The sequence below is a fragment of the Chrysemys picta genome, chromosome 5 (genome assembly GCF_011386835.1).
Source record: "Chrysemys picta bellii isolate R12L10 chromosome 5, ASM1138683v2, whole genome shotgun sequence".
Lineage (NCBI taxonomy): Eukaryota > Metazoa > Chordata > Testudines > Emydidae > Chrysemys > Chrysemys picta.
The window spans coordinates 31,885,170-31,899,503 of record NC_088795.1 but is presented as its reverse complement, the minus strand read 5'-3'; the positions used below and the strand labels follow the sequence as shown (position 1 = coordinate 31,899,503).

The following is a 14,334-nucleotide window of genomic DNA, read 5'->3' as shown; positions in this document are numbered from 1 at the left end:
ATGGACATACCATTACTGAGTATCAGTGCAATACTCGTATAACAGTTTGACAGGAGAGAGACTTACAGCTGAGTGGCAATACACTGGAACCCTCTATTGAGACCCATACTCTTATGCTATTTGTGTCAACATCTTGTGTACACCCTATTGTCTAACGAGCCAATAACAAGATGTATCTTTTATTTTTGCAAGGTGATAACCAGTATTTAACATTCTGTAGTTTATGAATGAACTGTTTAGCAGGAGAAGAGTCATAAACATCCAGCAATGCCTGCATAAGACAATGAAGAACTATGTCTCTGGTACTTGGGATAATGTTTGTGAGAGAACCAACAAGCTTGCAAGATGGAATATTCTGAGTTGTTCCTTAGCACGGGTCATAAATTGTTATTGATCCGACATGTTATCATCATCTTCTATAATTATGCTGAGTGCTGACCCTGGATCTTCAGAAATGGCAGTTGTTTTGCTAATCTTACCCTCATTATATGACACACTTACTAGTAAGCCTGTGTGGCCATGTTTTTTTTTTTTTAATCAGAGTATTTCTTTGAAAATATCAACATTTAGGCAAACACAAAGGATGAGGCTGAATAAATTTGTAGACCGATTCAGTTAGGCACTTTTCTGCTTAAAGTTTTTTTCTCCTCTTGGGCAATCATCATTTCCACCACTGAGCTTCTCAGCCTTTATGTGCAAATAGAAGAGGGGTGATCAGGAGGGGTGAATGATTTCTTCTTCAGGTTGAAACATTGCCATCAAAATGGCAAACTAGGCAAAGGAGGTTTCTCATCTCCAGGCCCAATTGATCCAGATTTTTAGGCCAAATTCAGCCCTGATGTGAGCCGGTGCAATTTTACTGATTTCAGTGGAGCTGCATCCACTTATAATACCCATTCATCATTGATGCTGCAAAGTGGAATAAATGAACAGGCTGTTGTTATACCTAGCAATTGGCCCACACGGGTAAAGGGGAGAACAAAGGGGTCATTTGTACCTTTTCATGGCCTTCTTCCAATTACTTCTCATTTCCCAGCTAAAAACATAGGGCCAGAGCTTTCCGTCTGCTCCTTCTATGCAATAGTGCATTTATTTTTTTTATAGAAATCTTGATTTGTAACTATATTTAAAACTTCAGAGTGAACCACTGAAAATACTGCAGAATTGAATCCATTTAAGTTCTATGTGTAGCGATCTCTGCACAAAAATCAACATTTCCATTGAGGTGGCATGTGAAAATAATTTATCTACCTTGTGAAAAAAGCACCAGATAACATGGAAAATCTCGCTAGTATCACTCTGTCTGGCTATCAGGATTAATAGGACATTGTTAGAAATGTGAATGTAAACAGACTTATTGAAAAGAAACATTCTAATCTTACACTATAATTTTTTTTTTAATGAACAAAATAAAACTATTGCATCCCATTTTGGGCTTCCAGATGTAACCCTTGAGTTAATATTTTGGTTTGTCATTCAAATTGCTTGATCAAATTCAATCCTTGTATTGTCAGTACTCACTTATTAGTCTTAATATATGGTACATAATATAGGTACCAGGAAATAACTACACTCAACCTCAACACAATGAAATAGCTAGGAGAAGTTTCAGTAAATCTTGTTTTCTTTGTATTTTTTGTAATATATTTCTTTGTATTTTTGTAATATAACTTTACATTTTTGCTAACTATATTTACTTTTTCACTTTGGATGTGCCTGTCTCTATACAATACAAAAGGGAGCTATTGAATCAATGATTATAGCAGAACTTGTGGTTTTATGTTCAGCTGATTGCTTTTGAGCTAACAGGGAGTTTCGTAAGGGAGTTCTCCAGGTGAAGGAGGAGCAATAAGGCACCCTTGGGGTAAGTGACTGTCTGTAGTGTGTGTGTGTTTGTGTTTGGGGGTTACTTGCTGTGTGTGCTGAGCTTGTGTTTGTCAGTCTGTTTGGTTGGTTGGTTGGTTGGTTGAAGGACCGTGTGCTGTGGCTAGCAGTTGGAAGCTGTGAGCTTCAAAGGAAGGTCTGAAAGCTAGAAGCCTCTGGTAATTGGCTGAGCCTTAATCAGTGGGCAGGGCATTCATACAGGCCAGGGCTTTATAAAGCAGCGCACAAGCAACCTGGGAGCTTTTGCGACCAGGGGCTGCTAACAGGGAGTTTCGCAAGGGAGTTGGGAAGGGAGTGAGGGTCCCTTGCCGGTTCTATCTGTTTTCCCTTTATTCCCCTTAAAACCTATAAACCAACTACATTCAAAACTTCTTGCTTAAACAACCCTTTCAACAGACAGGGGGCTGCAGACAGGGGAGTTTGAGAGGGAGTTTGACAGAGGGAGGCTTACGATGGTTAGGAAGACCCGCAACACCTGTGCCAGCACTGCTTCTGTCTCCTCCACCTGCACCTGTAGCCAGACAGAGCGCCTGAGCATGGATGCTTCTACCCAGATCCTGGTGTGGTTTTGCAGAGACTGTAACTTGCAATTTCCACTTACTGATATCCAGGCTGGGGGGACCATCCAATGTGAAAGGTGCCTGCTGGTGGAATCTCTCAGGCAGCAGGTGGGAGAGCTACAGGAGGAGGTGGCTAGGTTGAGGAGCATCCGAATCCACGAGCAATTCCTGGACAGTGTCCATGTGGAGACAGCTGAGGTAGCTGTCCCAGTACACAGGACTGCTGATACACCTGGTGGAGGAAGAGATGGCTCAGGGTGGACACTGGCAGCTGGTTACTTCTGGTGCTCCACCCCTGCTCTGAACCCTTCCGCTGTGGTAATAGGTAACCGTTATGCTCTCCTACAATAAAGGAGGAGAAGCCTCGTACCCCTAAGGCTGGGAGGTCTGCTGCCACCACTGCAAATAGGAAACGTAGGGTAGTGGTGGTCGGAGACTCTCTGCTGAGGGGGACGAAGGCGCCCATCTGTCGCCCTGACATTTCATCTCGGGAGGTAAGCTGCCTGCCGGGGGCCCGTATCTGAAATGTTACGGAGGCATTGTCGAGGATTATCCAGCCCTCTGACTACTACCCCATGCTACTCATCCATGTGGGCACAAATGATACTGCGAGGTGTGACACTGAGCGGATCAAGAGTGACTACAGGGCTCTGGGAGTACGGGTGAAGGAGTTTGGAGTGCAGGTGGTATTCTCTTCGATTCTTCCTGTCAAAGGTAGGGGCCCGGGCAGAGACAGATGCATCATGGAGGTGAATGCCTGGCTGCAAAGATGGTGTCGCCAGGAGGGCTTTGGCTTCCTTGACCACGGGATGCTATTCGAGGAAGGACTGCTAGGCAGAGATGGCGTTCACCTTTCGAGGAGGGGAAAGACCCTATTTGGACACAGACTGGCTAACCTAGTGAGGAGGGCTTTAAACTAGGTTCAACGGGGACAGGTGAGCAAAGCCCACAGGTAAGTGGGGAACATGGAGACCTGGGAGATCGGTCGGAAACAAGAGGGAGTGTGGGCTATAATGGCAGGGAGAAAGGAGGGTCAGGGCAAAACTGGGAGGCAAGATCGAACCAGTATCTTAGATGCCTATATACAAATGCAAGAAGTATGGGTAATAAGCAGGAAGAACTGGAAGTGCTAATAAATAAATACAACTGTGACATTGTTGGCATCACTGAAACTTGGTGGGATAATACACATGATTGGAATGTTGGTGTGGATGGGTACAGCTTACTCAGAAAGGATAGACAGGGGAAAAAGGGAGGAGGTGTTGCCTTATATATTAAAAATGTACACACTTGGACTGAGGTGGAGATGGACATAGGAGACGGAAGTGTTGAGAGTCTCTGGGTTAGGCTAAAAGGGGTAAAAAACAAGGGTGATGCTAGGAGTCTACTACAGGCCACCTAACCAGGTGAAAGAGGTGGATGAGGCTTTTTTTAAACAACTAACAAAATCATCCAAAGCCCAAGATTTGGTAGTGATGGGGGACTTCAACTATCCAAATATATGTTGGGAAAATAACACAGCAGGGCACAGACTATCCAACAAATTCTTGGACTGCATTGCAGACAACTTTTTATTTCAGAAGGTTGAAAAAGCTACTAGGGGGGATGCTGTTCTAGACTTGATTTTAACAAATAGGGAGGAACTCATTGAGAATTTAAAAGTAGAAGGCAGCTTGGGTGAAAGTGATCATGAAATCATAGAGTTTGCAATTCTAAGGAAGGGTAGAAGGGAGAACAGCAAAATAGAGACAATGGATTTCAGGAAGGCGGATTTTGATAAGCTCAGAGAGCTGATAGGGAATCAAGACTGAGGGGAATCAAGACTGAGGGGAAAAACGACTGAGGAGAGTTGGCAGTTTTTCAAAGGACACTATTAAGGGCCCAAAAGCAAGCTATTCCGCTGGTTAGGAAAGATAGAAAATGTGGCAAAAGACCACCTTGGCTTAACCATGAGATCTTGCATGATCTAAAAAATAAAAAGGAGTCATATAAAAAATGGAAACTAGAACAGATTACAAAGGATGAATATAGGCAAACAACACAGGAATGCAGGGGCAAGATTAGAAAGGCAAAGGCACAAAATGAGCTCAAATTAGCTACGGGAATAAAGGGAAACAGGAAGACTTTTTATCAGTACATTAGAAGCAAGAGGAAGACCAAAGACAGGGTAGGCCCGTTGCTCAGTGAAGAGGGAGAAACAGTAACAGGAAACTTGGAAATGGCAGAGATGCTTAATGGCTTCTTTGTTTCGGTCTTCACCGAGAAGTCTGAAGGAATGCCTAACCTAGTGAATGCTAATGGGAAGGAGGTAGGTTTAGAAGATAAAATAAAAAAAGAACAAGTTAAAAATCACTTAGAAAAGTTAGATGCCTGCAAGTCACCAGGGCCTGATGAAATGCATCCTAGAATACTCAAGGAGCTAATATAGGAGGTATCTGAGCCTCTAGCTATTATCTTTGGAAAATCATGGGAGACGGGAGAGATTCCAGAAGACTGGAAAAGGGCAAATATAGTGCCCATCTATAAAAAGGGAAATAAAAACAACCCAGGAAACTACAGACCAGTTAGTTTAACTTCTGTGCCAGGGAAGATAATGGAGCAAGTAATTAAGGAAATAATCTGCAAACACTTGGAAGGTGGTAAGGTGATAGGGAATAGCCAGCATGGATTTGTAAAAAACAAATTGTGTCAAACCAATCTGATAGCTTTCTTTGATAGGATAACGAGCCTTGTGGATAAGGGAGAAGCTGTGGATGTGGTATACTTAGACTTTAGTAAGGCATTTGATACGGTCTCGCATGATATTCTTATCGATAAACTAGGCAAATACAATTTAGATGGGGCTACTATAAGGTGGGTGCATAACTGGCTGGATAACCATACTCAGAGTTGTTATTAATGGTTCCCAATCCTGCTGGAAAGGCATAACAAGTGGGGTTCCGCAGGGGTCTGTTTTGGGACCGGCTCTGTTCAACATCCTTCATTAACGACTTAGATATTGGCATAGAAAGTAGGCTTATTAAGTTTGCGGATGATACCAAACTGGGAGGGATTGCAACTTCTCTGATGATGCGCTGGAGAGGTTTTAGTTGGGGGCTGAAGGCGAGTACCTAGAAGTCACCTCCTACAAGACAGGCCCAACAAGAAAATAACAGAACACCACTAGCTGTCACCTTCAGCCCCCAACTAAAATCTCTCCAGCGCATCATCAGAGATCTACAACCTATCCTCAAAGATGATCCTTTACTCTCACAGATCTTGGGAGACAGACCTGTCCTCGCTTACAGACAACCCCCCAACCTAAAGCAAATACTCACCAGCAACCAAACATCACTGACCCAGGAACCTATCCTTGTAACAAAGCCCGATGCCAACTCTGTCCACATATCTATTCAAGTGACATCATCATAGGACCGAATCACATCAGCCATACCATCAGGGGCTCGTTCACCTGCACATCTACCAATGTGACATATGCCATCATGTGCCAGCAATGCCCCTCTGCCATGTACATTGGCCAAACCGGACAGTCTCTCCGCAAAAGAATTAATGGACACAAATCTGACATCAGGAATCATAATACTCAAAAACCAGTGGGAGAACACTTTAACCTATCTGGTCATTCTATGACAGACCTGCGGGTGGCTATTTTACAACAGAAAAACTTCAAAAACAGACTCCAACGAGAGACAGCTGAGCTGGAATTGATATGCAAACTAGACACAATCAACTCAGGATTGAATAAGGACTGGGAATGGCTGAGCCATTATAAACATTGAATCTATCTCCCCTTGTAAGTATTCTCACACTTCTTATCAAACTGTCTGTACTGGGCTAGCTTGATTATCACTTCAAAAGTTTTTTTCTCTTACTTAATTGGCCTCTCAGAGTTGGTAAGACAACTCCCACCTGTTCATGCTCTCTATATGTGTGTATATAGATCTCCTCAATATATGTTTCACTCTATATGCATCCGAAGAAGTGGGCTGTAGTCCACGAAAGCTTATGCTCTAATAAATTTGTTAGTCTCTAAGGTGCCACAAGTACTCCTGTTCTTTTTGCGGATACAGACTAACACGGCTGCTACTCTGAAACTTGTTCACCTTAGCCTCTAAGAATAGAACAAGAAGCAATGGGCTTAAACTGCAGCAAGGGAGGTTTAGGTTGGACATTAGGAAAAAGTTCCTAACTGTCAGGGTGGTTAAACACTGGAATAAATTGCCTAGGGAGGTTGTGGAATCTCCATCTTTGGAGATATTTAAGAGTAAGTTAGATAAATGTCTACCAGGGATGGTCTAGACAGTATTTGGTCCTGCCATGAGGGCAGGGGACTGGACTCGATGACCTCTCGAGGTCCCTTCCAGTCCTAGAATCTATGAATCTATGAGCCCTTTGAGGATATTAATAGCATTCTATGGTCAGAAGGGAAAGAGGGAAAGCTTGAGGAATGCAGCTATAGCAAACACATACTTCAAATATTGGCAGACTTTATTTTCCTTCTGGCACCTGCATCAACAGTGGTATAAGTCTGGTGAGGGCTGGGGGAGGAGAAAGAAGTATTGCTTAGGCTCAGTGCCATTGTTGTACAATACAGTCCCTTTGTCCTTAGAGATGTCAGGTTATATGAGCATAACATTCTCCAAGTAATGACATTGTCTAAGGAGCTACCTGTGTTTTACTTGTTCCTTTTGCGAATATGCAGTCTAAAAACATCCCTCAAAGCTAATCATGAAGAGGCAAATCCCTGCACTTACCACCACAGGTGCAGTAGGAGAGTCTGGGTAGGATCTGTGGAGCTATATACCTTGTGTGCAATACACAGTAGATCCCTCCTCTGCAATAGCTCCCTCACTGTACAGCAACTTGCAGGAAGTGTTGGGGCCTGTTTTGGGAGAAGCCAGAGCCAGAAGATCCACCATCCTCCAGTCCTTCTACTTCATAGAGCGGGCAGCCCTGGGAGTTAGGATTCTTCCTAAGTTCCCAGATGAGGTACTCAAGTTGGACGCTGGATTTGCTCCAAGAGCCCTGTCCTTACTTCCTGTGTACATACCCAATATTCTCATTGGAGGAGAGTTAGAGAATTGAGTTGATGGTGGGATATATGTCAGTGAGTATAATATGGTAAAACAAAACTAGTGGTCCTAGAGGGTGAAATTGCCCTCTCTGCAAAGGGTCAGCACATGGCCTATTTTTGAGGGCTCAAGTGGCACTTAAGGGTGCATAAACCTTATGCTGACACTCTGCAGTCAGGGAAATTTCACCCAGCCTGAAGAAGCTATGAAAGTAACCAGTGCATAAGAAGAAGAAAAAATACAGTATTTAGAACACAAGAAGAGGAATATTATAGTATATGTGAGTTTGCATGAGTTGCCAGAGTAATGAGATTTCTCAGAACATCAGGACCAAAGATGGTTGAATTATCTAATTACAAACTCTGTCATTATTTGTTTTGCATCAGGTATAGAAAAAATCCACATATTATATGAAATTCCTTTCTTCAGTTCCTTGACATTAGACTGTTAATTCTGTGTGTGCTGACAGGAGACTAGAGAGATCCCCATGGGAATGTGCTGGAAGAGAAAGCTTATTGCTGTGTGACAGAAGAATGCCTTGACTGTTAGTGCTATTACCTGCAAATAATCCTTTCCAATATGTCATGGGCTGGTGTATTTATATCAGTCTTATGCTACTTGGTTAATGTTGGTAACAGAAGACCTGAGGAAGGGCTACATCCAATGATATGCACATGTCAAGCTTTGGCATGGATCGTCTGCAAGGATTGTCAGGTGTCTCTGACCCAAGATCTAACAGTTTTGATTAATAAAACGTTTATTTGTGGGTCTGACCATGTGTATGGAGATGGAATTCCTATACACTTTAAAAACATTGGGTCTTAGACATACTCTAAGGGAGTGAAGGCTATTTCAGTAGCCCTTTGGAGCCTCAGTCATGGACCCCTTTCTGCTAGGTGCTGTACAAACATAGAACACAAAAATGGTTCCCCAAAGAGGTTACATCAGTGAAACTCCAATGACTTCAGCAGAGTTGCTCCAGATTTACACTGGGGCAAGTAAAAGCAAACCTACGCCCACTGAATAGAAATTTGAACATGGAAGGACAAGTGGACTTGTTGCCTTATATGATCTCAAGACAATGGGTATATTTACATAGGTGTATCTTCTGCACTAGTGTAAGCTATGCAAACTTTTACTCCTAAGTGGACTTTAATTCAATCAAGAAACCAGCTGCTCCAAAGAGCAACAAATTTTGCAGTACAATAAGAAATTAGCTCTATGTATATTTAAAATCTAAATATAGTCCAAAACATATAAGGAAATTGGGGGAGAAATATGTGGGCTTTCAGTGAGGAGGGGGTTGGAGAAGCAGTCAGCTGACAGGAAGAAGAGGCATGCTGTTCAGAAAAAGGCTGGGGGAGGGGCTGTTCTCTGACTTCTTATAACATCAAAGGGTAGTGCTGCTACCCTCCAAGAATATTGCCAACAATTTGACAGTACAGCTGATCAGTACACCACTAAAGTGACAAGTCAAAAGCAAGGGTATTAATACTAGATAGACTTCCAACATGAAGATTTTTCAAAAATATTTATTACCTTAAAGTAAAATACTGCAAATCCCTAAATCAGATACTTTCTGGAAACCCATTTTTTCCATAATCCCTCAGACAATAATATGCCAAGCTCTTATATATCTAGGTTTTAAAAGAAACAAACGTAACATAAGTAATCTCTTCAAATATTTTGTGTGTTCCTCCTATTTTTACACGACTGCAGCACAGCTATAGCGCTGTAGCTGATGGAGGTAATCCATCTTTCTTAAAAGGGGTAGAATGGAAGAATTTTTCTATTGACCTAACAGCACCTATACAGGGAGTTAGGTCAACCTAACTGTGTTGTACGGGGTGCAAAATTTTTCACAGCCCTGAGCAACATAGCTAGGTCAATCTAATTTTTAAGTGTAGAGCTGGCTTCGCTTACGCCCTGATCCTGCAGACACTTATGCATGTGAGTAACTACACTCGCTGAACTTGAGTTACTCAAGTACAAAAGTGTTTGCAGGATGGAGGCCTTAGAGTAGTCCAAGCCCAGCTATGATGCAATACATACATGTTTACATAGATAACAATGACTTTCACTGCTGTTGGTCCAAGTTTTATAGGAAAGACCAAATCTTACTAGTAAGGAGACCAACAATTTGTTCTAAAAACTGACAAACTTACCATTACTTTTTATATGATTTTTAAGGACAGTATTAATTTCCTCAATTATTCAGTCAAAAGCAAATGACATTATTTTCAGGGGACTGGGAGTCAGAAGTCCTAAGACGCATCTAAGCACATATAAGATCCCTATCAATGTTTCTAAATAAATCACAAGCATTAATGAATTATCTTCATGAAATCATGTGCAGTAGTAACGTATTACCCCCACTTTACCAGGGGGAGAACTATGGTATAGAGAAATGACTTAGCCAAGGAGTCTGTGGCAGATCCAGAAAACAAACACGGATCTCCTGAATTCCAACCAATTTCCTTTTTATTTTGGTTCTGCCACTGACTGAGGTGCTCTGTGACATCAATCAGTAGGTGTCTAGGTATACCCATATGTAAAATGGGGCTAATAGTACCTAGCTACCTTACAAAAGATACTGAGAGATTTGACTGACGTTTGTAATGCATTGTGAAATTTAATAATTAAATGATGCTTTGACATGCAAAATGTACAGCCTTTCTCAAAAGGAATTTTTTAAAGGAATGAAACATCAAGATGTTGAATGACCACTGACACTAGATAAGTGCATTAACTGGATGTTTCTGGTATAATCATTAGTTAATATTTCCATAGCTGTGTTGCTAATTAAGTTTTAAAGTGAAAAGCCTTTACAATGGGAAGTTCACACCTCTTGTAATCCTGTTGTTTCAATGTCTTGATTCACAAAGCTAACTGAATGCTCCTGGTTATCTTTGCAACCAGAGATCTAGTAACTCTTTTTAGATGAAAGTTTAGAAAAAAATTCTGTAGAAAATGGCAAAATCTAATGGAAATCCACGGGGAGGCTCTAGATCCTTAAGAATTGTGGATTTTTCATGTCTGTAATTCTATTCATACAAATTGCACCCATTTTTCTGTGTGCCTAACAACCTTTTAAAAGTAAATTCTAGTGCCTGTGAAAGGGCTGGGATGACAACAGCACAATTATAGCATGGATGATAGCTGCTCTCATCATCTAGGCTATGTCTATGATATAGAAGCACAGCAAGGGCGCAGCTGCTGCAGCACCTTAGTGTAGACCAGAGGTAGGCAACCTATGGCACACGTGCCAAAGGCAGCACATGAACTGATTTTCAGTGGCACTCACACTGCCCAGGTCCTGGCCACCGGTACGAGGGGCTCTGCATTTTAATTTAATTTTAAATGAAGCTTCTTAAACATTTTAAAAAGCTTATTTACTTTACATACAACAATATTTTAGTTATATATTATAGACTTAGAGAGAGAGAGACCTTCTAAAAACGTTAAAATGTATTACTGGCACGTGAAACCTTAAATCAGAGTGAATAAATGAAGACTAGGCACACCACTTCTGAAAGGTTCCTGACCCCTGGTGTAGACGCTTCCTACATTGACAGAAGGAGTTTCTATATCAATTGTAGTTAATCCACCTCTTTGAGAAGTGGAGAGAATTCTTGGGTCAATCTAGCCATGTCTGTGCTGGGGGTAGGTCAACCTGACTATGAACCTCAGGACATAGGATGATATAACTTTTAAGTGTAGCCAAGCCCCAGTGAACGTGCTGCTTCTATTGACATAGCTACCGTCACTCAGAGATGGTTTTTGTTCAGCAATGGAAAAACTCCTTCCATCGACATAGCCTGTGTCTACACTACAGGGTTATATGGTGACATAGCTAGGTCAGTCTAAGGGCTTGTCTACACTGGCACGTTACAGTGCTGCAACTTTCTTGCTCAGGGGTGTGAAAAAACACCCCCCTGAGCGCTGCAAGTTTCAGTGCTGTAACGTACCAGTATAGACAGTGCACATGCTCCCAGCACTGGTAGCTATGCCCCTCGTGGAGGTGGTATTTTTAGAGAGCCCTATTTTCCACCAGTACAGTGCACCTACATTCGGGGTTTCAACTGGTGTTGCACAGCCAAAACTCTCACAAATTTTCCTATTATAAACAGCCTTAACTTAAATACCATTGTAGACAAGACCTTTCATGTGTGAGGCCTTCTCAACGGGATTGAGACACATTGTAGAAAGGGCAGGGTTGCCTCCCTTTCTCTATCCATTCAGAGAATGTGGCCAGATCTATCAAGTTAGCATTTTTCACTTAAACTAACATTTCTTAAACCCTGCCTGAACCCCACCCAAAAAAACACTAGTTCAGAGAATGTTTGATAAGACACTGTTAACTGTCACATCAGTGCTTCTGTAGATCTTATTTTTATTAACAAGTTTGACCAGCCCTGCAGATTTTCTTCCCCACAAATAAACCCTAAATTATCTCTGCTAAAGATCCGCTAAGTATAAATTTGCACGGCCCTTTTCAAATTGGTTACAGTTCATTTTGCTATCAAGAATGACAATTCACTAGAAGGTTTCAGAGGGGTAGCCGCGTTAGTCTGTATCAGCAAAATCAACCAGGAGTCCTTGTGGCACCTTGGGGATAAGCTTTCATGGGCTGATGAAGTGGGTTATAGCCCACGAAAGCTTATGCCCAAATAAATTTGTTAGTCTCTATGGTGCCAAAGGACTTCTCGTTGAATTCACTAGAAGAGGACTATAGTTCTGAAACCCAGTAGCTCTAATCTTCTCTCACTTTAAATTAGTTTTGCACTGCTGTAACTCCATAGACTTCTGTGACTTCCTCACTCCTGATTTACAGTAAGTGAGAAGAGACTCAAGCCTAATATGTGTGAAAGGAAGGAGCAGCACGTCCAATAAAGATCACCTATCATGTATTCTGGTATATGCTAATAGTTAAGTTCCTTTTCTCTTTTGGCAGAACAATGAAGTAAGATTTTTCCCACTTTACTGATATAATTGTATTAGTATTACTGTTTTCTCAAAATATTAAGCTGTAAGTAACTCAAATTCCAAAGTATAAATTGTTTTTCACTAAGCACCAGTAAATTAACTAATAGTGAATTTCTCCTTAAAGTCAGTATTGCAGAGAGGAAAAATTAACCTAAAGCTCTTCATACTTCTTACTACATCTGAATAGGTAGCATTTTAGTCACTGAAAGGGAATGTCATCACCAGACCTGTTAACTGCATTTCAACAGCTCAGTAGCTATGAACATTATATTTTCCGTTTGAGGGAATGCTGTTCCTTTATTAAATGCACCAAAACCATACATATTTTATTAAAACACATTATTGTTTTATTCCACTGATACAAGATTATTGCCATAAAAGGTATTCTGATGACATAGTTCATATAACTATTAAAGGCATGTAATTTGATATACTTGAAATTCAGACATATTCAATCTAGATAAGAGATGAACAGGCACATTTTTCTTTTAAATTTAATCAAGCTTAACTTAAACAAAAATATCCCTTCCCACCTCTATTAGTTTGACAGTGTATATCCCATTCCACAAAAGACTATCAGCTCATGCGGAGACATATTTTCAAAATACTGAAGAACTGGTAGATAATATGGCTAACATATAGAGTAGGATTTCAGTTCCATGTATATTTTATACATAGGCTTTAAAAAGCTGGGCATCATATGAATCCCATTTGGAATCCTGTGCAAGTGGCATTATTTATAAATATAAAACCAGCCAGGAATGGTTACCATAGTGGGGGGGGGGGAGGGGGAATGGTCACTTAGATTTTAAGCTTTTTGAATGGGCTCCAATACAAATAATAAATAAGTAATTTTTTGTTACCTTGTAACTTCTGGCTGTATTCTGTCCTGTCAGATTGGCTCCTCCTCAAAGTGCCAGAATTACCCTGGTCCACAGAAACACTGTTCTCAACAACAGTGTCTGTCTTCCTTCTCTCCACCATGTACAGTCTGTGCTTCAAGAAGGTCAAATTCTTCCTCTTGGCTCCCATGCCTTCTTTCCCAGGGGCTTCTTTGGTTTCCATTTTCAGCAGTGACAACCCTCTTCCTTGGGAGAATGTCGATTCTTAGGGAGCTGAGTTTAGTGCTTGTTTCCCAGGTGAGTGTAAAAGCTGCCTATCAGCTCAGCTCACCTGTCTTTGACTTCACAAGTTCACTTGTTCCCTGACTCAGGTTGCCTGCCACCTCGACTACAGCCTCGCAGAGCCCCACCCCTATGAAGTCATCCTCTGCTGCCCTTGGAGCCTGACTGGGGAACCTGCCACCTGTTACCTGAGAGGCCAGCAGCTCAAGCTCGGGCAAATGGAAGGGCTGCGCTGCGCTGCAGCGGGGTAACAACAAGGGGTGATCCCGATGCTTGTGGGCAATGGGCCCCTTCTGAACACAGATGTTTGCCCCAGGGACAAAATAGGATTTAAAAATCGCTGTTTGGATAGTGACAGGAAAGAGTCTCTCAGACCCCTCCCCCCTCTCCTGGGGCTGTGCCTGTTGCTGTCTCCGCTGAGCGATTTGCCCGGGGAGGTGGGGAAGCCGGTGCACACTGTTATGCAGGGCAGGCTCACACACAGCCGGCTCGCTCTGGTTTCCCATCCATTCGAAGCCGGAGGGGGCCCTGAGCAAACCAAAACTGAGGTTAATCCGTTTACAATGGCTGCCCTGGAGGCTTTCCCATTCTCTGTGCCATGGGGCAGTAACTTAATGCACCAGGGACTGGTCACGCTCTAACTTCATGGCTTTTCCTTTCTCCATTGTCAGTGTGAACAGACAGCTCAGTACAGGAGACCCCATTCCG

The 14,334-nt window shown here is 42.0% G+C and overlaps 1 protein-coding gene across 1 annotated transcript in view; it reads right to left on the bottom strand.

Moving 5' to 3' along the window:
* ARHGEF38 (Rho guanine nucleotide exchange factor 38) overlaps positions 1-13,987 on the bottom strand; it is a 63,059-nt gene extending 49,072 nt beyond the window's left edge. Inside the window, exon 1 of the mRNA XM_005287876.3 lies at positions 13,366-13,987. Coding sequence (XP_005287933.2) covers positions 13,366-13,567 — 202 coding nt within the window. The 5' untranslated portion in view covers positions 13,568-13,987. The remainder of the gene's footprint in view (positions 1-13,365) is intronic.
* Between the last annotated feature and the right edge of the window lie 347 nt (positions 13,988-14,334).